The sequence below is a fragment of the Panthera onca genome, chromosome C2, assembly GCF_046562875.1.
Source record: "Panthera onca isolate mPanOnc1 chromosome C2, mPanOnc1 haplotype 2, whole genome shotgun sequence".
In the NCBI taxonomy this organism is placed as follows: domain Eukaryota; kingdom Metazoa; phylum Chordata; class Mammalia; order Carnivora; family Felidae; genus Panthera; species Panthera onca.
Genome location: NC_138347.1, coordinates 145,945,737 through 145,968,874, shown reverse-complemented (window position 1 = coordinate 145,968,874; position 23,138 = coordinate 145,945,737). Strand labels below are relative to the sequence as shown.

Sequence of the window (23,138 nt, the reverse complement as noted above, 5' to 3'; positions counted from 1 at the left end):
CTGCTATTTGTGTTTGTTTCGATGCAAAGAGGCCAAATGAGGAGACTTCCATTGGTGATCCATTGGAAGAGACTTCCATTGGAGATCCTCCCAGAGGAAGGGACATGGGGCTTGCTTGCCCACTTTTTTTTCCTTCCTTGCCCTATCTTTTGTGGTGGTGGAGCCAGGATGTGGTTACGGATATGAAGGAAAGGGTCAGAGTGACATCCTTTGGGCTGGGGATGGTGCATGTGGCTGAACACCAAGCCTTTCAAGTTGGGCCTCCCCAGCATCCGTAGATGGCTTCTTTGGGGACCGGTGCTTTTTATGGAACAGAGGGTTTAAATGGTAAAGGTAAGGAAGCCTTCTATTGCCCTCTTGGCTGAAGCACCTGTCTTCCCTGGTTGGGAAGCTATTAGAACAAGCCCCTGGCAAGCAGCAGAGGAAGCTACTGGTCCTAGGATGTCCCTTGTGGTACATGCTGGAGTTGTACCGGCATTCAGCTGACATGCTGGGACACTCTGGAGAACTGCACAACTGGGCCATCATTGTGAGCCTGGTAAGGCCCTCGGCCGTGCAGGAAGGCATTTCAGAAGCCTCTGGGGTGCAGACCCTGAGCTTTCCTGAGGCCAAACCATACTAACTATTCAGAAGCACCATGGCTTCCCGCCATCTACACCACTTAGCTTCCTTCCACCTCTTCTGCCACGCGGAGCTTTTGCTCCAGGAGAGCCAGCCCAACCAACCATTTTCCTTCTTCAGGAAGATGTTCCTCATAGGTCAGGTTTCCCTGACCACCAAAGCTGGAGAGTGACACATATCACACAACCCATGTGGCAAAGGCTCTGGAGTCACAAGTAGTGCTGAGTTCTACAACTCTACTTTCTGTGTCAGCAGCCAAAAGGTAGTGAGGTTCCTGAGCTCCAGTGACATGGCCTTCTTGTTACTTTATTTCAATAGCACTCACAAAAAGTGTCTAGAAGGCCAAACTTCCCCAGAGGCTTGGAGGAGTTCGTGGAAAGGGACATTCCTCTTGCAGAGGATCTGGAAAGCAGGCAGTGTCATGCCTGAGCTTCCTGGCCCTTCCCTGGAACATGAAGGACCTGAAACTAACCAGGGTCCCCCAACCCTTTCCACATCAGCTTCCGCCAGCTGGGCTGCAGTCACTGGATCATTGCTCCCCATCTCTACACCCCAAACTCCTGTAAGGGAACCTGCCCTCAGGTACTACTAGGTTGTAGTCTCAATTGTACCAATCATGCCATCAACCAGAACCGTGTTAATGAGCAGGTAGACCAGCGTGTCCCTCACCCCTCCTGTGTCCCTTGTGAGTATGTTCCCATTAGCATCCTTCTGATGGAGGCAAATGGGAGTTTCTTGAAGAAGGAGAACGAGGATATGACTGCACACGCAACTGACAGCATGGTGCAGCTAGCCCAGGGTTCCTGAGAAACTGGAGAAGGGTATCTCCATAAACAAATATCAACGTTAGCACCACAGTGATTCTCTGTCCAATCTGTGGGTTCTGTTCCTTGTCTTAATTGTTGTCTTAAGTCTTTCCCCCCATTTATGAGCTCCTCATTTTATTAAAAAAAAAAAAAACAGTTCTGATACCAAGCATCAGTACGTTCTGGCCCTACTCAGAGGTAAAGTGTTTCTTTGGAAATGCCCTTTCTATTTTCTTGTCTCTTTCATTGTGACTTTGCCAAAAGCGACCAATCCGTGATAGCAGAATTTTAGGAATTGTCCCACCAAAGCTTGGGGAAGGTGGGATCTTCTTAGCATCCATCTTCTGAGGCTTGCTAGCAGAGCTGATGAAGAGGGCAACTTGGGATTTTATCCTCCTTTTCTGTGCATCCTGTAGCCTCAAACTTAGTACCTAATCAGAAAGGCTGTCTGCCTCTGTGCTTGGCTGTCCTCCAACTCTAAAACAACTTTTCTGGAACGAACCAAAAAACTTTTTGGCAAAGATCCCCAGAAACATCTTTTAGGGCAACAGAGGAAGGAAATTTTTTCCTAAGCTATCAGGGCTCTTCCTCTCAGCCTCTTAGCCTGAGGAAGTATGCAGATTCCTTCCTATCTTGAATGAGGACAGGAGCCTTCAATAAGGGCATAAGGAAATGAGTGTGGAGCTGGGGGGCCTTCACTTCAAAACCGCCACATCCATGAACAGAGGAAGAGTGGTCATTGCAATCAGGGTTATGTGTGTGTAGCGGGGAGTCATTTAAAAGTTTCTATACAACAGCAAATTCCACAGAGTAATCTCGTTTTATGTGATACCTGTGTGGGGTTAATCACCTCACGAAGGAAGTTCCCTGGTGGCTTAGAGGCTGGGAGGTGGCCTGACTGAAGGTGGAGAGGATAGAAGACTGCAGATGGGAAGCTGGATGGTTGTGACTGGTCTGTTTGTGCGTTCAGCTCGGCTCTGGGCATGGGTCTCTGAGGGAGATGGGTCTGCTGTCTTGGGATGCATGGAGTTCTGCCCTGAATGGAATGGGTATTTGCAGGGTAGCTCTTCTCTACTGTACTAGTGTGAAGTGATGGAGACTGGGCCGTGTTGCACATAAATCATTTTGTTGTTCACAAACAAAAAACCTAGAGCAAAGGTATACATTTTGATAGATAAAGAAGTTGAATTTTAGAAAGGAAAAAATGTTTAGCAGAGGGTATGCCTAAAGTGAGGATCCAAGATCTTTTCACTGCTTGTCCAGCACTTTCCCCAATATTTCGCAATATACCTGTAAGAATAAAATTATATTGGTCAAAGGCCAGGTAATAGTAAAGTTATTTTGGATCAATAATGTATCTTTTCAGGTCATATCAGTGGACCCAGCATGATATAAGAGGCAAATCTTTGGCTTTGTATATAGCTGATTCTGAGCTTGGATCCTATCTATATTAGGAAAACATGGCCAAGTCATGTAACTTTTCAAAGCCCCAATTCCCTTAGGTTTAAAATGTGGCAGGACCAAGGCACCTGGTGGCTCAGTTGGTTCAGCATCTGACTGTTGATTTTGGCTCAGGTCATGATCCCAGGGTCATGGGAATGAGTCCCACATTGGGTTCCATGCAGAGCATGGAGTCTGCTTGAGATTCTCTCTCCCTCTCCCTCCCTCACCTTCTGCCCCTCTCCCCCACTTGCTCTTGAAAGAAAGAAAGAAAGAAAGAGGCAGCACCTGTCTTGCATGATTGTGGAAAGATCAGTGGTCATAAATAATAGATGCTACTAGATTTATAAGCAGCTCAGAATGGCAGATTCCATTCTCCTTGATGTGAAAAGAGTTGAATGGCCCAGATGATTTGGGAAAAGGGTAACAGTAAAATTTTTGGCCACTCTACTGAGGAACCAAATTAGGGGAGAGGCAACAGCAAGGGTGTTAGAAGACCTTGCATGTGTGTGGATGGGAGAAGGTATGACTGCATTCAGATCAGGAAGTTTTCTGTCTACTTTGCATCAAGCCATGGGAAGATGAAGTGTAATGCTCAAATAATTCCCTGATCTTATTTCATGCTAAAATGTTGTCATAAACCACAACCTACTAGAATGTGACATCCTTGTAGACAAGAACCATGTCTTTTCTATTTATCATTAAAATATTTATGGAGTGTCCATGTGCCAGGGACAGTTAAATGAATGAATCCATGAAAAGTTATGCCTATCTATTTGGTAGCTAGATCCTTTCTTTCCAGAACAAATCACAGAGATGATTGAAACAGCAAGTTATTTCTGGGATGGAAAATGTGAATTGTGTTGGGTTTCTGTGACCAAAGTGATTAGAATGAATGCCCAATGTCCTCTTCCACAGAAATGACAAAATACCAGGCCATGTAAGATAAACATTTGAAAAAAAAAAAAATGGGAAGAAAATTACCTCTCACATTGGCATTTCCCAAAGTCATTGTAGAAGAGGAGACCTTAGAACTCAGGGGTTAAGAGTTTGGATCTGTTTTAATTTTTTTTAACATTTATGTATTTATTTTGAGAGAAAGAACACATGTGTACAAGTGGGGGAGGGGCAGAGAGAGAGAGAGAGAGAGAGGGAGAGAATCACAAGCAGGTTCTATGCTGTCAGCACAGAGTCTGATGTGGGGCTGGAACCCACAAACCACGAGATCATGACCTGAACCGAAACCAAAAGTTGGACACAACTGACTGAGCCACCCAGGCCCCCTGGATCTGTTTTTAAAAGCATACTCTAGCCCTTCCTAGATGTAAGTCCATGGTTAGATCGTCTAACGTTCTAAGCCTCATCTGGAAAATGGAGGCAGTGGCAGCACCTACTGCAGAGCAGTCTTGTGAGGGTTGTGTGACCTCAAGTATGTGGGGCGTGTGGCACAGATCCTGGCACAGAACAAAGGTTCAGTGATGGGGACTCTTGCTCTTACAGCCATACCTCATGTCATTGGTTCTGTTAGGAATGAGGGGTCTGGGATGTGGGTGTGGAATCCACTGGAGACTAATTCCACAGTGCCACCTGGTGACTGCTTTATCACAAGAGTAACCTGCAACGTCCTAAGGGTAGGAGAAAATTCTTGAGACGGTAGGCAGCTCCCCCCATTTCTGAGGATTTAAATGAAAAGATAGCCTTTTGATATATGGAAGACTTTTTCATCATTATTGTGAATAATTTTCGCTGACTGAAAATCCAAACATAACCCATCTTCTGAGATTAAGTTTGAGCTATATTACTTTTCACTTCACTAACTTTGGAAATCAGAGAAAAGAATTATCTTTCTCAGCATCCCTTTACAAAAAAGCACTATAGAATGTCAGTTTTATTGAAACTGTTGAGAATTGGAGGAACACTCACTTCTTAGAATAAGTTATAAAGTGTATAATTTGTAAACTATAAAATACATAGATATGAGGTAAAAAAAAAATCATGGTTATTTAATGCACCAGGGACACCATTATAAATGTAGCCTGTTTCTTCACTCTCTGGTCTTTTTTTCCTCTTATCTTTATGTTTTGAAACTAAGGATTCTTCAGCATACTTTTCAGGAAGTTCCCAAATATCCTGCAATTTGAAGTGAACATTTTGTGCATACAGGTAGTGGTGCTGGTATTATTATCTTTTTCAAAATCTGTCATTCCTAAAAAACAAACAAAAAACAAAAAGGAACCATTGAGGGCCACCTGGGTGGCTCAGTCATTTAATTGTCAGACTCTTGACTTTGACTCTGCTCATGATCTGACCATTTGTGAGTTCGAGCCCCACCTAGGGCTCTGCTCTGACAGTGCAGATTGTCTCTCCCTCTCTCTCTCTGCCCCTCCCCTGCATGCACACTCTCTCTCAAAATAAATAAAAATAAAATAAATTAAAAAAAATAAAAAAGAATGATGCTCTAAAAAGAACTCTGATGGAACATAAGTAAAATTAATTTAAAGGGCTTCATTCCATTCTTATTTTCTTATACTCTCCAATAATTCCATTTTTGTAGGTTTCTCTTCCAGCTTCTTCTTCTGCCAAGAAGTACAACATGAACTGCTACTCATACAGGGAAAAGTATATATGCAATACATTCTTAGATCCTGACACTGGTTCATTAGCTTTTTCCATATCCTCTCTTGGATGCTTAGAGTATAAAGTATGAAGATGTCGTGTGGGAAATGACCTTGATGCAGTAGGACCCTTCGTGTACATTGTCATGCAAGTTATACTAGAGGTCACAGAACAGAAAGGTTCACAGGTCAAATGCTGAAGGCAAGGGCTTATTAAATCCATTAAAAACCCATGGCAAGAAGCAAGAGGAAAGCCACGGGTAAGGTTAACTCATTGAGGATAGGGTTCAAGAGGAGTGGAAGGCCACAGAGTTAAAAGTTCTGCAATGTTCAGGGGCACCTGGGTGGGTCAGTCAGTTAAGCGTCCGACTCTTGGTTTTGGCTCAGGTCATGAGTTTGTACTCTGTAGGATCGAGCCCCGAGTCGGGCTTTGTGCTGACAGCATCGAGACAGCTTGGGATTCTCTCCCTGTCTCTCTGCTCCTCCCTTGCTTGTGCTCTGTCTCTCTCAAAATAAATAAATAAACATTAAATAAAAGAGTTCTGCAGTGTTCATATATCCCACCTCTCCCTCCACTACATCATCCTTCTCCACTGATTGTATGTTGCAAGGCAGGCCATAGAAGGAAGAAGCTAGTGAAACAGGCTCCATCTGAAAGAAGCAAGGGCAGGTAATTGAAATTCACCGATTAGCCTGATAGGCTGCTATCTGTGCCTGAGGGTGACTAAATTAAGACCTCAAAAATATTGAGTGCCTCATATTTCTTATGTATATTTAGTGTATCATGAATACATGGTACTTCATGTATATTTAGTGCATCATAAATATATAGTGTTTCCTTGATCTTTCCATTTCTATTTTTGTTCGTGCTCACATACCTTACTTATTTTATGTCTTAAAGTCTATTTTATGTTTACTTCATTTGCTGTGTTTAACACATTATATGAATTTCATTTAACTCCCTTGTTTCCGTGTGTTCTGTAGAATTAAGTATTCTCGAACAACAGCAGATACGTATTACAGCACGCAATATTTGTGGCCCTTGAATAGGTTAGCTTAGATGATTCTGGGCCACAGAAGTATAGTTTCTGCTATTTGCTCACCAGTGTTCTCCATCACGTGAGAAATGGACACTTTTTAAAAAAGAATTTTTTTTAAAGAATTTTTTTTAATCTTTATTAATTTTTGAGAGACAGAGTGTGAGCAGGGGAGGAAGAGAGAGAGAGAAGAATCTGAAGCAGAATCTGAAGCAGGCTGCAGGCTCCAAGCTGTCAGCACACAGCCCGATGCGGGGCTCTAACTCGCCAAGGGTGAAATCATGACCTGAGCTGAAGTCGGCCGCTTAACTGACTGAGCCCCCCAGGTGCCCCTATTTTTTTTTAATGTTTATTTATTTTTGAGAGAGAGCGAGCGAGCACAAGTGGGGGAGGGGCAGAGAAAGAGAGGGAGACATAGAATCCGAAGCAGGCTCCAGGCTCCAAGCTGTCAGCGAAGAGCCAGACACAGGGCTCGAACTCATGAACCATGAGATCATGACCTGGGCTGAAGTCAGATGCTTACAGATGCTTAACTGACTGAGCCACCCAGGTTCCCCTGGACACTTTTGATCTTGATTGACCTGGATTTAATCATTGTAGGGATACAAACCGCAGATGTCAAAAGGAATTTATTATGTATAACTCTGTATCTCCTGGCCTGGACAAAAAATGCACCAGGTAGTTGGCAGATGGCAAGAATGTTTGGAGGTAAGAACTGGACTATCTCTAAAGCAGAGAGTAGGAAAAGTGTGTGAGGTTAGGAAGACCTAAATGGTCCCCCCGCCCCGGCCAAGCCCCTGAGTAGGGATTTTCTCAGTCCCTCGCATGAATAGAATGCTCCTTCCTCTTTCACTTTTTTTGTTACCAGGGATGTTTTGTTTTAGGCATTCTGCTGGAATCCAGCAGAATCCCCAGTTGAGACTGCTCCCTCTCAACAGACCTTACTGTAACCCATCTCTGGAACAGTGAAGAAAAACACAACAGTCTTCTTGATTGATTTTATTTTCATTTTTTATTGAAAGCTTCATCAAAGAAAACAGAAGTTTAAACCTAACATCCACTGATCTACAGAAAGCCCAAGGAATGGGGGAAATGGTAGCTAATTTGACTGTGGTACAGATGAAAAAATTAAAAATAAAACCGGAAACACCATAGAATTACAGAACTTTCCATGACAGAGACAGCAGTACAAAATGCTCTTAAATAAAGTCAGAATTGAATGATGTTTCAGAAATTCCATGAAGTCAAATATGGCCTAAAACAAGGGTTTTAAAAGAAGCTGTGTCCCATATTTTTTAAAGAAACTGGCTATTTTATAGCAAGTACACTTTTACATGTATTTTTTTAAATTAAGGTTCCAATTATATTCCACCTCTTTTCAAATCAATGGAAGAATTAATTTCCAGAATGGAGAAAACTTTTTCAAGCGTCTCTTTGAAATAGTTTTTATAGTTCCTGAAAAGTATGAAATAACTCATTTTTCCATATATGAGGAAATGAAACATTTTGGGGAGGAGGACAGAGCATCTTTCTCAATAATCTAAGACCAGAGGATTAATACAAAGCATAACACTAAAGTTACACTTTGGACACTACTTAAATTTGAAATGATCAGAAAAAAATCCACTGGAGTGTCAAGATCATTCAGCCTTAATACAGTGATGCAAAATAAAAAAAAAAAAAAATAACAGAATGATTCCTTTTTTTTTTTTTTTTTTTTTTGCCAAAGATTTAAAATAGGGATGAGTGTATATTTAACCAAGAGATGCTATTGTATTCTCATAACTCAATTTGGAGTTGACCTTTTCATCTGGTTAAAATTTCAATACTGAACGAAACCAAAACAGCTTTCTTTTGAGAGAAGCTAAATACTTTTCTACAGTTTTTTTTTCCCCCTTTGCATTTGCAACAATACAGCCAACTCTCAATTATTTGTGGTGGATGGAAAAGAGACTTACGGATAATAAAACTCCACGGTCTATAGTACACTGATGGTTTTACCAATGATTTTAAACTCCTTCAGTAAATCAATACTTAACAAAGAAACAGACTGATTTGAATTTGATTTCCAAATGTTTCTCTTCCACCTGGAGGGTAAAATGTTAATAAAAGGAAAGAGAGCCCAAGACCTTAATAGTTGAGAAGACAGAACCAACCTACAGGGTATGTAGCCCTTCTAAAATTGAGAGTGATTGTATTTCTGCAAGTCTCAGTTATCAGGGAAGTTAACTAACTGCAGTGAATAAAGTGGAAGAGAAGTGTGACTCAGTGGCCTTGAGGTTCTTTCCACAGACTCCAAGCTCGATCTCACCTCTCCTCCAGCTTTAGAGCTTCCTGAGTGGAAGAAGCTTTTCTTAGAATGTTTGTTTTCCCTTTCAGCAATACAAAGAAAGGACTATTGAGAAGCTATCCACCCTTTTTGTGTGTGTGACAGGGAGCATATGTACGGGGATGACACCAAAGATAAAAAGAAGCCACCAATCTGGGGTGAGCTCCCCTGTTATATCAGAAAAGGTCCTGGGGCCACACACGAGTCTTGTGTTTAGCTTTGTACTTTCCTGAACTCTGTACAGGCCACAAAGGACAGCTATGACCAAGTGTGCTTGAATTAAGGGACTGATTTCATATTTAAGAATATTGGGTAAGAAACATTAATTTGAGTTAGACGCCACTGTCTTCCAGTGCCACAGTGGATGTCATGTGTAACTGATTCATTACTGAAATCCCATTATCATTCTGCCATAGGAAGGGTACTGTGTACAGAGTCAACGAGCCTGTTTGAATTCCGTTAGTCCCTCAGATTGGAGTGATATGCCATCAATCTCTGTGAGCTCAAAATTCTGAAGGATGCCAGCCACAACGGTACAAAAAAACAAAATCTCATCCTTCACTCCCTACTGTGGACAAGATAATGTAGATCAAGGCTCTCTGTGTGACATGTTTAAACTTTGTTATGAAGTGTGACTCCTCAAATGTGCTGAATGTTGCTTATACGTGTACATAAATATTACCCTTTATTTGATTTTATAACAATCTAAAAACACATATTGCTGAAACTCACTTAAGAATTTCTCTCTGCTGATCAGCTCATCTGTAGTGGCTTCTACATGCAAATTAAGAATGAGACTGAATTGTCAAATGTATTTTTAGTTTCCTACTAACATTGTAATCTGTCTAGACAGTCCATTGAAACTTCAGAGTCATGAAGACTGAAAAAGTGCTATTTAAATCAAAGCTTACTCTTCATTAATGGGGAGTTTAGGCTGCTGTAAAAGACATATAGGTATATATAGACATCCAAAATATTCAAATAAATTTTTTTTAGGAAAAAATCTATTATTTTTTTGTCACGTATGAATTGAAATGATTGTAACGCAGTTTTGCGAGGGGTTGATGTATTCTGCATTGACAGTGAACTTCCTGCTCCATCCAACCTTCTTCTGCTCTCAGCCTTCCATCTCTAACATGAGTGCTTTTAATACCATGGGTTTTTTCACTAGAATGGGTGGAAGTGAGTCTTACATGCTGTCGAATGTGGCAGATCTGTTAAAGTCACAGGAAGAATTGATTCAAGTGAAGCATGGAGACAAGGAGACAAACTAACCCTGGCCAGACTGAAGTCAGGTAGATGATTTTTGTTTTGAGAATATTATGTCACTTGCAATAATCAAGACGTGCCAGTCTTGGACAGTCACCAGCACCTGCTCCCGTTACTTTTAGGTTACATAGGGTCTAAGACGTCTTCAGAAGACATGGCCGTGTATTGAATCACTATGCATAATCTGTCTCCCTGACAAGACCTTATCATTATTAAAAGAAAACCCACTGCTCCCCTGACCATGTAACTAGAGTTTGGGTAAGATAACATTTATCCCATTTGGACTGTGGCTTTGGTTTGTTTCCTGATGTTTAGAAGTCTTGGCAATTAAGTTGAAAGGAAAAATGTAGTATCTGAATAAATGTTTGGGAATCTGATGAGCTAGAACGCTTAAAAAAAAAAAATAGAGTCCTAAATAGGATTAAAATCACAATATAGATTGCTGATGAAATTAGGATTCTGATGTCTGCATGTATTGAACACATATTTTGGTTTGTTTTATTTTTCATAGAATATAATGTTGCTTACCTGTTGATGCTTTTTTTTTTATTCCCCCAGACTTGACTCTTAAAAACAATTATAGGTAGGATGACAGATGCAAATTTGAACATGTGTCATTTTTCCTTCTTCTTTTTTTTTTTTTCTTTTTGGTTTGAAATAAGATATTTCCTAGAATGGCATGATACAAAAAATCCAAACATAAAACACACGTGGACATAAAATGACAGGTAATCTCCTTGTGCCTGAAGTGGCTTAAAAAAATTGAGATCATTGAAATTTCATAGTTGAAAAAAATGTTTCTTAATGTATAAATAAAGCAGTAGTTTTGAATAGAAACAGGAAGTTACCTAGGCACATTCATCAGCCACATGGTAGCTACCTCTTAGCCTCATTGTTGATTGCGTAAATGAGACTTTCTTTGTATCACATTAAGGTTTTTTTTTTTTGTTTTTTTTTTTTTTGTTTGTTTTTTTGTTTTTTACAGAAACAAAAGAAAGCATGTTGGTTTCATATTCAAATGAATTATGCCCAGGATAATCCTTATTTATACAAAGAGTTCAGAGACTGAAAAAGAGAAACAAAAAAACACAGTTGCTACACATGTTCGCTTTTACCCCCTGTAACTCAGGGGCCCACTTCTCAAAGGTAAAACTTAAGTGCCACCCTTGAAATACATGAGAAGCTGAAGGATGGAACAGAAGAAAGTATAAATCTAGGATTCTCTCTAAAGCATGGAAAACCATCAAGGATGGGTGTCACCAGATGGAATTTCTCTGTAGCACATGCTACATTTTCTTGGATACATTTTTGCCTCTAATTTGACTGCAAAGATAGGGAGTCACTCCCTAGACTCAAGCTTCTAATTCATGGGGTTTCAAATAAGAGAAACGGGCCCATTTCAGCACGAGGCCTCTGTTAACAGATCATAAGTAGTGGAATATTGACAATGTCATACAAGCCAAACTCATTACTGATATTGACCTAACGGGGATATGATTTGCCTTTTAAAGCTTTTTTCATCTTTAAAAGCCTACCCTGTTTTCTTTTACAGTGCACTTAATGCATTTCCCTCCTCTTTCTGGACTAAGACAGGTTCTCTTGACTTAATTTGTGAAAAGACTTTCACCTATTTGATTCTAATGATCCATTCGGGAAGCAATTCTAGTGCATGGTTCAGTTAACCAAGTTCCATTGGTCTTAATCTCAGGTAAAACTATAACAGGTTGAACATGGGTTCCATGAGTCAAATATGCCAAGATGTTTGTTAACTCAATTCATTTTAGGCAAAGTTTTGCATCATCTTCAATGCAAATATATCTCCTTTGGCTTTAATGATTGATCAAACCCAACTCTTTTGGTTCTTATTAATATAAATTATACAATTTCTTGATTGTCAACTAGCATTTTAAAAGCTTACCTATATTCCACTAATAGAACCCTCAATCTTATTGGTCCTACTTGCCTCAGAGAGTTAAATTGAAATAAAAAAGGTCTATTTTTGTCCTTCTTCTGACAACACCAGGGTATGGGAATACAATGAAAGGAGGCAAAAAGAAGATATCCCCTCCCCAATTGCAGAATCAAGGTGGCTGTTCATGGCAAATGATAACAAAGACTGAGGTGAGAAGATAAAACCTAGAGGTGTTGGACTTGAGAAGGAAGACTATAATTACAAATACAGTGAGACCTTTTCAGGAGACCACTCATCACTTCACAGAATATCACTAAGCTTTTTTGACAAGTGACTTTCAGACCAGTTCGGGAAGTATCTTTAGTTGAGTGTTCACATAAAGGAATTTCAACCTGTTAATCAAGTGTCTCAGCTTACTGGTGGCCATCAATACAGGTGTCATGACTCAAGAGAGCTAGTAAGGAACCAAAAAAGCTCATGGAATGAATATACAGCCATTTGGCTCTGTCAGTTGGTATCCAGAACTCTTCATGCTCAAACCGCTGAACACAGCAGGTGCAAGCGTCTGCGTATTATCAACAAATGCATACTAAAAGGAAAAAAACAAACAAAACCCCTTTTTGTTTTGTTTTGCAGTATGTAAAACACCAGTGGAAGGTAGTTTAAACAAACAACAAAGTAAGAACTGGTCCGGCCATGTAGGTCAAATAAAATTTTAAAAAGAAAAGAGAAGAAAAGGAAAACAACCTCTATCTTCTGGACTGCAATAGGGTGCCACTTCATCTTTGGTATAAAATAGGCCATCCATAGGCTGAATTTGATCACAACTAGGAAAGACTACAGAAATTGTCAACAATTTCTCTATCTATTGCTTTTTTTGTTTTTTTGTTTTTTTTGTTTTTTTGCACTTTTTGACCATAAGCTCCTATCTACTTAAGTTTTTTTTTAATGCTCTTAAGCTAGGTTTTGCAATGTGACAAGCAAAGCTGACTAAAAACTTTGTAAAGCTCATAAAAAAGACTGCAGATAAAAAGCACTAATGCTTTTGCTAGCGATCACGCTTTGTAAATTAAAAAAATCTGCATTCTGCCCCCCAAACACGCATTATTTCTAATGCAGTTGTTTTTAAACCAACATTAATAACTTTACCGTAAAATGTTTTAGCCTTCTAGAATGATTCAACACTTAAGACAAAGTTCATGAAAAGTCCCAGCATTTTCCCAATTCTTGCAGTTGCCATGGTTTCTTTTATCAACAAATTTTCTTCAAATGAAGAAAAACATTTTCTTTTAAACTGTACAGTTTTTTTTCACCCTAAAAACTCATAGTCTTAAACTTCTGTACCAGTTAAAGCCGGCACAATATTTCAATTCTTTCTTGAAATTTTTTTTAACAAGACGTTGACAGCTTGCCTCGAGAGCCTTTGACGTCCTTAAAATTAAGGCAATTAAGATTCAAGATAAATCTTACCTAAATATTTCTAAGAAAAAAATAAAATAAAAAACCAAGCCACTAGATTTAAACAAAAAGGAGAAAAGGAAAAGTAGCTTAATTACAGAGGAAGACAATTTGTTTCCATTTCTGCTTTGCCCACCTCTTGACATCTGATTTTCTGTTTATAAAAAAAAAAAAAAATCTATCTACATCTTCTGGTAAGTTCTGAATTCAAATGTTCTTCCAGATAAAATGTCAACCTTCCATGTTTTGTTTTGTTGTTGGTTTTTGTTTGTTTCCTCTTCTGGAATTTTTTCCTTTAATTAAAAAAATGGCAAAAATAAACCATCAGACCACATGAAGGAACCATTTGCACAGCACATAAAAACACTTTGTTTTCACTGGGTAAAGTAGAAAATTAAAAAAAAAAAAAAAAGCATTCCATCGACGCCTGTGCAAACTGGAAGCCAACTTCCTGTTCAACGAAGTTTCTTCATTCAAGGCAAAGTTTCAGACAAACATTCTTCAGTCTTGTTTATGGTCTGTAGAAACAATTGAGTAAGAGTGGTCATTACAACAAAGCATCTTTGAAATCACCTTGCGTGTGCTCTTTTCCAGTGAGATCTCTTTAAAAGATACCAGGCTTTTTCAATATCCAGAAAATTGTACAGGTTTTAAATCCTGCCACTGTCATACAAATAGATATTTGAGCCAGAGAGTTTGTTCATATTAAATATCAAGGCTAAGAGATGAAGAATACCTTTCAATTTAAAGTATTAAGTATTACAAATATACCCAGATAAGTGATACTCTCCATGTGCAGAAGAACATACGCCTGGCTTATGTTGTAGGGACCCCAGAAACTCTTTAATTCTGTCCCTTTAAAACTCTCACTGGGGAGCGCCTGGGTGGCTCAGTCGGTTAAGCATCCAAGTTCGGCTCAAGGTTCATGAGTTCGAGCCCTGCCTCAGGCTCTGTGCTGACAGATCAGAGCCTGGAGCCTGCTTTGGAATCTGTGACTCCCTCGCTCTCTGCCCCTCCCCCGCTCATGCTCTGTCTCTCAAAAAATAAACATTAAAAAAAAAACAGTCTCATTGGATTCATCACAAATTCTGTCAACAAATATGTGAGCCCCTACTCTGTACCCAAGATATAGCATTGGATTGTGTGTTATCCTCTGGGATTCTCCAACTATATTCACATAGCCTTATTGGCCCAATAAATAAGACAGTTAGGAGGTAATGGATTTTGTCCACTTTCCCTCTTCTCCTCTTCTTCCTTGCTCAGCTATCTCATCAAGTGCCTCTTGAGGGGGCACTTGGGTGGCTCAGTAGGTTAAGTGTCCGACTCTGGCTCAGGTCATGACCTCACAGCTTGTGAGTTTGAGATCTGCATCCCCACATTGGGCTCTCTTCTGTCAGCACAAATACTGCTTTGATTCTCTGCCCCTTCTTTCTATGCCCCACCCCCCCCCCCCCCGCCACCCCTGCCACGCTTGCTCTCTCCCTCTTTAAAATAAACTTAAAAAAAAAAAAGGTGTTTAATTCTTGAAAACAGGGACGATATTCTATTTCTACTTTTTACTGTCCAGGAATCTGACAGATAGTACGTACATAATAGGTGGTTAACTAGAGAAATACCCTTTTTACTATATGCCACTTTGCCAAGCCCAGCCCAAATAATTACCTCTGCTTCAGCCCCGTCTACACTGCAGGTCTGGTCTTCCAGTGGGTTGACCCTTACACTTAGTTCTCCCACCCACAGATTAGAGTTTTGTTAATTAATTTCAGGGGGCATGCTATAAAATGGTTTTTAAAACTATCTACAGTTCTAGATAGTTTTAGTTTTCATTTAGACGAAGTCCCCTTCTCAGTGCTTTGCAGGTTCTTCTGATACCCAGTTGCTTAACTTAGTAAGAAAACATAGGGTTGCTAAGGTTTTACAAGTTGTTCATTATACAAGATGGATGGCTGGGGGGGTGGGGTAGGTTGTGGGGGCTAAATTCCCACCCACGGTCTGTTCCCCAAGCTGTGTAGTGTGGCACAGGGCTGTATTTGCTCCGAGCAAGTGGGCTGTATTCAAATTCACAAAATGCCCTTAACGATGTCTTGAGCTATATGACGATTAGACTAGGATGATCTGGGACAAGACTTTTCTGGGAACAAAACTTTTTATTTTTTTTGGTTTGGTTTTGTGTTTTGTTTGTTTTTTGGGTCGGTTCTTTGCTCTCATGCCCACCTTCCACTCTAGTATTGTTAGGCATTTAGCAGAAAATGCCTACTTCACCATGAATCTCTGTAACAGAACAGTGTCTGGACTATATGACATAGAACACCCACACTGCTCAGGTATGTCATGTGCACTGGCCTTGAAGCATCCATTTTTATGAACTAGGCCATAGTTACTTTCAAGTTTTATAATCTTACACAAATGTTTTCAGTAGCTCCTCCCACAAAGTAGTCTCATTGTTACATGAAAACAAATGCTGAGAAATAAATAGTTGTCCTTTGCATTTTTGTGGTTGCTAGCTGAAGTTGGAAGGGAAAAGGTGTTTGCTATTTAATAGAACCGAATTCACTCCTGGCCACCTTCTCTGCCCTAGATGAGGTGTGAAAGTGCGCATTTACATAATGTTTATGTATTGCACTGATATCCACAAAAATAGAAGGCTTCTAAATTTCCAAGGTTGTGAACATTAGCAACAATAACATTTTAAGTTGGATGGTGAGGCTCTTTTAGAAATAACATGGGTTGCAATTTACACAGAGAAATTTATGTAATGACAATGAGTAGGAAAATCATTTGCAAACTGTAAAGTGCTGTGCAAATAGAATATATTATTATTTACAAGCTTAAAGGGCATGTAAGAATGGTAATCAAGGACATAATTTGCACACTACTGATATACTGACAATGTGTAGGGAACTGATGTTCATGACAGTTCAGTTAATCTGAGCAACTTGAAGAATAAAAGAACCAGCCATACTGACGTTGAGATGAGGGCCTTCTAAGGTCAATGTGAATGCTGGAAGACTAGAGTTTGGCTAAATTTAAGATCATAGAGTCATTTTGAAACTTCTCATCCTTCCCTGACCTCCCACCCCCAAAGAAAGCAGAGTGAATAGATTGGGAAGTAGCAAACCATAATCTTAGAATTCTAAATTTTAGAGGTGGAAAAAGTCTTAGGGATCATCTAATGATGCAGTGGCCCCCAGGGTCATTCCTGACAGATTAGTTTCATGGGACGCCATGTGAAAAGAACGATTCCGTGGTCCAGAGTCTGGGGAAAACTGCAAAGTATGCTCCCACTAACTGGATTACCCATAGGTAAACTAAATTTATGGGTAAAGCACCAACAAAGAAGGGTATTCAATATCAAAACAAACTTGTTTTTGGAAGAATGCAATCTTTTAAATTAGTATCAAAATAATCATCATGTTGACAACATTCTGTTTAGTTCTTTAATAATTTAAGATGTGTGAAAAAAACTCAGAATTCCCAAGTAGGAAGTGCAGCCTCTTCTCTAATCTTACAGGAAGTGAGACATTTGATTTATCTGGCCCTCTAGGAGATCATGGTCATTAGCATCTGTATGGCTTTGAAGAGAACTGCAATTAAGAAAGCATTTCACTTAGGTTAGAGGGTGCTTCCCAACATTCCTTGTGAGTACCACCCCACCCCCAACTCCTGGGAATGGTGGTAAATCCTCCCTCAGCGCTAGAAACCTAATTTATACTCTTTGGAGAACACTGATCTAACCTCTCACTCTAAAGAAGAGGACAAGGAGGCTCAGAAGGGTTGAGCGACAACCAGCAGGTGGGAAAGACTTTACATATTAGAATTTAACTTTGCTTGAAGACACATACTTTTCAAGCCTTAGTCATTTATAAGATTTCTTAAATAGCACAAAGAAAATCTGATGAAAACTTGGACAGGAATTGGAATTTCCACAGAACTTCCAAAATAAACCACAGGTATCATGTCTGCAGATAAGAGCCCCAAAGAGCCTCTTTTAACAAGAAAAAAACAAAACAAAACAAAACATGAGTACAACATGTGTAGAAATGTTTTTTTTTTAGCTTGAAAAGTGTAATTTGGAATATTAAAATATTTACTGACAGATCCTAAATATAACTTTTTTATTCATATCCACATCATTCTACTTCTCAAACTTTCCTCCTGCAACCTCCTGTTGTGATGTCTGTAATTTACTTTAAAAAAAACACCTTTAGCCTAGATGTTATGGCGGGTTAGGTTACTTTTCAAGGACACTAGGCTAACCCTGGTCAGAATTTCACACCCCACAGGAGGTCAGCTATCATTTAATGAGGAAGGCCAGAGGTTTGTTTGCGTGAGTACTTTAAACTGTCCTATCTCAATGAGCATCATGATCATTAGAAATGGGTTGCCTGAAGAAAGTAGTGGCATGTTAAGTAGTGCAGTGATGCTGGATATAAGCTGCCATTTGTGAAATCCAGAGTATTCGAGATAACGTGGGTTGGCTAAAATATTTTAGAGATCACCTCCACTCTAGACGGAAGACACAGTGAGGCTGTAGTCCTGCCTCTAAAAATGGTCAGATCTAATCTGAGAGCATTTTTCATGTTAAGTATGTTTCTATTACTTACAAAGAACAGAGCTGGGCCTTTATCAAGTACACAGAGCAAGCCATATTAACTTGTTTGTGCCTGCTTTCTTCTGAATGCTTCCTTGATAGATGTCTCTGTGGGTACTCTTGCATCCCTCGAACTCTTCCCAGTGAAGGTTATATAAGTAATAGAACCCAGGTGTTTACATGACCCACATGCTTACCTCCATTCCCAGTGTCTTCCTTGAATGGTTCTATAGAATCTCATGTCTTACCATAACACAGGTCAGGTTCCCTTGGCTGAAACTGATAAAATCTTGGATAGAATCGCATTAATTTCTTCCTTTTTTAAAATTTCAGACTAGCTTGTCAATCTATTTGACTTAGAATAATAACAATATTCTTGTTAATTGTTAATAATTTTTGTTTTCATTCAATATTTTATTGTTATTTCAAGTCAAAAAAGTTCCTGGCACTATTTAGCAGGTCAGAGACAGGAAGTTGAGAATGTAAACAGGACCTGTTAAAATTTTTCTCCAGGTTTAAAGAAATGTCCACAAGGCGATGCAAGCAGTTTTCCCATGTCACACATTTGAAATGTTCCACATTTCGGGGTGCTTTCATGTCTGGCATGTTGCAACAAACGCACTCTGTGGACCATCCTGGAACATACGTTCCTGCATGAGTGCAAAAGAAAATTCCTTCGAATGAGGACTCCTTTACCATGACGTTTACCGCTGTAAGGACACCCGTGGAAGGTTTCTTTCTTTGGCACTTAATATCTGTGGAAAGCTCAGCATTCTCAGCCATAAGAATCCATGGCTCAAGGACATAACCATGGCGTGGGGTAGTTTTAAAAATGTTTAAACACAACACTTTACCTGGTCAGCCTCAGACTTCCTCTGATATTTCAAAGAATAAAGCTTGTTTGAGTTGACTCACTCTCACGATAGTTAAATTGCTTGTCTTTCTCTACAATTCAGGCTCTCTTTGGTTTTTATCTCATGTACCTCTGTTAGTAGCATCAATAACTCTACAGTTGTGTTTGGCATTGTAAAGCGCTGTTTTCCCTTTTCCAGTTGCTTCGGTCTATCCCCTCCCAAACTCACCCCCACCCCCAACCCCATTACACACTTGCCACAGTCTTACTCAAACCTTTGTTTCCTCTTGTCTGGATCATTGCAATAACGGGACTGTTTCCATTGCTTCCAAATCCACTGTCCACCTTAGTTGGAGGAGCCCTTGTAGGACAGACGACATGGCGTCCAAGCACCTCAGTCTGGCATCTGCTATTAGAATCTGGGTCCAATCTGCTTTTGACACCACTGTCTTATTCTGAATCCACTTCTCAAAGAAGCACTCTGAGCTTTCCCACCTCTGGACTTTGGCCAAGCCTTTACTACACCCGGAACACTGCTTGACTGTCTGTAAGACCCCATTCCAGTTGCCACCACCTCCACCAAAGCTCACCCAGTTGAGAAAAATTAAAGGCATTCTCCTATTACTACAGTATTTATTTTATTTTTTTTTAATTTGATGTATTTTTTTGAGAGAGACGGAGAAAGTGAGTGGGAGTGTGGCAGAGACAGGGGAAGAGCGAGAATCCCAAGCGGGGGCTCTGTGCTGTCGGCAGTGGATCCTGACGCAGGGCTTGCACTCCTGAACCATGAGATCATGACCAGAGCTGAAACCCAGAGCTGGGACGCATAACCGACTGAGCCGCCCAGGCACCCCACTAGGGTATTTTTATTTTTAAAGAGCCCTGTTCATTTTCTTCCTTGCAGCATACATATCCTGCCTATGTGTATGCCTAAATCTCATACTAGATGATAAACTCTGGAGGGCAGGGATCCCGTCCCCTAGCATAGAAACTGGCATGATGCTGGATACTCCAAGTGTGAAGGTGTGTGTGGAGACTCTCACGGGCATCTGTTCTCTCTGGGTCAGGCAGAGCATTCCCTTCCTCACTATACCACACAGTGGTCACGAAAGGTAGGACAACCCTGAGAAAGAAGAGCACATCCCATTGTGGGCTGTAAGTGGAGGCAGCTGAAGCTGACTGAAGCAGGCAGGGAAAAGAAGTTGTTCCAAGAAGGACAAGAAGGGGGAAATTTGTATCCTGAAAGCCATCCTTGAAACACATCCCTCCATACTCAGACTCCATTGGTTAGTAGACTCCTTGAAATAAAACTCAGTTGCTGGCATTCTTTCTCATAATGCCTTCTAAAACTTTCATGGCTCTCTTCGAATAAAACTGAGAATGATTCCTCTCCACAAAGTCAAGTATACAAGTAATAAAGGCTCTATATAACTGCCTGTTTGAATCTGTCTCCTACAGTTCCCTCAAATTCACCACATTCCAGTTGCAGGTCCCACTCTGGACCTGTGGACTTCCTGTTTTTAATGCCTACAAAGTTTTTTCTTCAAATCTCTCCAAGATTAACTTGTAATTATCTTTCGGATCCAGGCCTCTGTGAGAGGCCTTGCCAGATACTATGTCTTACCTATTTATCCTGTCACTTTCTATCACAAGAATCTTTTAAAAATTTTTTTTAAACATTTTTATTTATATTTTATTTTTTTAATTTACATCCAAGTTAGTTAGCATTTACTGCAACAATGATTTCAGGAGTAGATTCCTTAATGCCCCTGACCCATTTAGCCCATCTCCCCTCCCACAACCCCTCTAGTAACCCTCTGTTTCTTCTCCATATTGAAGAGTCTCTTATGTTTTGTCCCCCTCCCTGTTTTTGTATTATTTTTGCTTCCCTTCCCTTGTGTTCATCTGTTCTGTGTCTTAAAGGCCTCGTATGAGAAAAGTCATATGATATTTGTCTTTCTCTGACTGATTTTGCTTAGCATAATATCCTCTAGTCCATCCACGTAGTAGCAAATGGCAAGATTTCATTCTTTTTGATTGCCAAGTAATACTCCGTTGTATATATATACCACATCTTCTTTATCTGTTCATCCATCCATGGACATTTGGGTTCTTTCCATACTTTGGCTATTGTTGATAGTGCTGCTATAAACATGGGGGTGCATGTGTCCCTTCGAAACGGCACACCTGTATCCCGTGGATAAATGCCTGTAGTGCAATTGCTGGGTCGTAGGGTAGTTCTATTTTTTAATTTTTTGAGGAACCTCCATACTGTTTTCCAGAGTGGCTCCACCAGTTTGCATTCCCAACAGCAGTGCAAAGAGATCCTCTTTCTCTGCATCCTCACCAACATCTGACGTTGCCTGAGTGGTTAATCTTAGCCATTCTGACAGGTGTGAGGTGGTATCTCATTGTGGTTTTGAACTGTATTTCCTTGATGATGTTGAGCATTTTTTCATGTGTCAGTTGGCCATCTGGACGTCTTCTTTGGAGAAGTGTCTATTCATGTCTTTTGCCCATTTCTTCATGGGATTATTTGTTTTTTGGGTGTTGAGTTTCATGAGTTCTTTATAGATCTTGGATACTAACCCTTTATCTGATATGTCATTTGCAAATATCTTCTCCCATTCCATCGGTTGCCTTTTAGTTTTTCTGACTGTTTCCTTTGCTCTGCAGAAGCTTTTTATTTTGATGAGGTCCCAATAGTTCATTTTTGCTTTTGTTTCCCTTGCCTCCAGAGAAGTGTTGAGTGAGAAGTTGCTGTGGCCAAATTCACAGAGGTTTTTGCCTGCTTTCTCCTCGAGGATTTTGATGGCTTCCTATCTTACATTGAGGTCTTTCATCCATTTTGAGTTTATTTTTGTGTCTGGTGTAAGAAAGTGGCCCAGGTTCATTCTTCTGCATGTTGCTGTCCAGTTTTCCCAGCACCACTTGCTGAAGTGACTGCCTTTATTCCATTGGATAGTCTTCCCTGCTTTGTCAAAGATTAGTTGGCCATACGTTTGTGGGTCCATTTCTGGGTTCTCTATTCTGTTCCATTAATCTCTGTGTCTGTTTTACTGCCAGTACCATACTGTCTTGATGATTACAGCTTTGTAAAACAGCTTGAAGTCTGGGATTGTGATGACTCCTGCTTTGGTTTTTTTTTTTATTTTTATTTTTTTTATTTTTATTTTTTTTTAAGATTGCTCTGTCTATTCGGGGTCTTTTCTGGTCCCATACAAATTTTAGGATTGTTTGTTCTAGCTCTGTGAAGAATGGTGGTGTTATTTTCATAGATATTGCATTGAATATGTAGATTGCTTTGGGTAGTATTGACATTTTAATAATATTTGTTCTTCCTATCCAGAAGAATGAATATTTTTCCTTTTTTTGAGTGTGTCTCCTTCCATTTCTTTCATAAGTTTCCTATAGTTTTCAGTGTATAGATTTTTCACCTCTTTGGCTAGATTTATTCCTAGGTATTTTATGGGTTTTGGTGCAAGTGTAAATGGGACCAATTCCTTGACTTCTCTTTCTGTTGCTTCATTGTTGGTATATAGAAATGCAACCAATTTCTGTGCATTGATTTTATATCCTGCAACTTTGTTGAATTCATGAATCAGTTCTAGCAGTTTTTTGGTGGAATCTTTTGGGTTTTCCATATAGAGTATCTTGCCATCTACAAAGAGTGAAGGTTTGACCTTCTTCTGGCTGATTTGTGTTTTATTTCTTTGTGTTGTCTGACTGCTGAGGCTAAGACTTCCAATCCTATGTTGAATAATAGTGGTGAGGGTGGACATTCCTGTCTTGTTCCTGACCTTAGGGGGAAAGCTCTCAGTGCTTCCCCATTGAGGATGAGATTAGCGTTGGGTCTTTTATAAATGGCTTTTATGTTCTCAAGGTATGATCCTTCTACCACTACTTTCCTGAGGGTTTTTATCAAGAAAGGATGCTCTATTCTGTCAAATGTTTTCTCTGCATCTATTGAGAGGATCATATGGTTCTTATCCTTTTGTTTATTGATGTGATGAATCACTTTGATTGTTTTCCTGATATTGAACCACCCTGCATCCCAGGTATAAATCCCATTTGGTCATGGTGAATAATTTTTTTAATGTATTGTTGGATCCAGTTGGTTAATATCTTGTTGAGGATTTTTGCATCCATTTCATCAGGGAAATTGGTCTATAATTCTCCTTTTTAGTGAGGTCTTTGGTTTTGGAAT

At 39.8% G+C, this 23,138-nt stretch overlaps 1 protein-coding gene across 5 annotated transcripts in view; it reads right to left on the bottom strand.

The window, feature by feature from the left end:
* Positions 1-7,512: 7,512 nt before the first annotated feature.
* The window catches only part of RBMS3 (RNA binding motif single stranded interacting protein 3), a 1,330,859-nt gene continuing 1,315,233 nt past the window's right edge, over positions 7,513-23,138 (bottom strand). For all 5 annotated transcript variants that reach the window (XM_060640720.3, XM_060640716.3, XM_060640719.3 and 2 more), the window contains one exon: positions 7,513-14,005. In XM_060640720.3, coding sequence (XP_060496703.3) covers positions 13,999-14,005 — 7 coding nt within the window. In that variant the 3' untranslated portion in view covers positions 7,513-13,998. The remainder of the gene's footprint in view (positions 14,006-23,138) is intronic.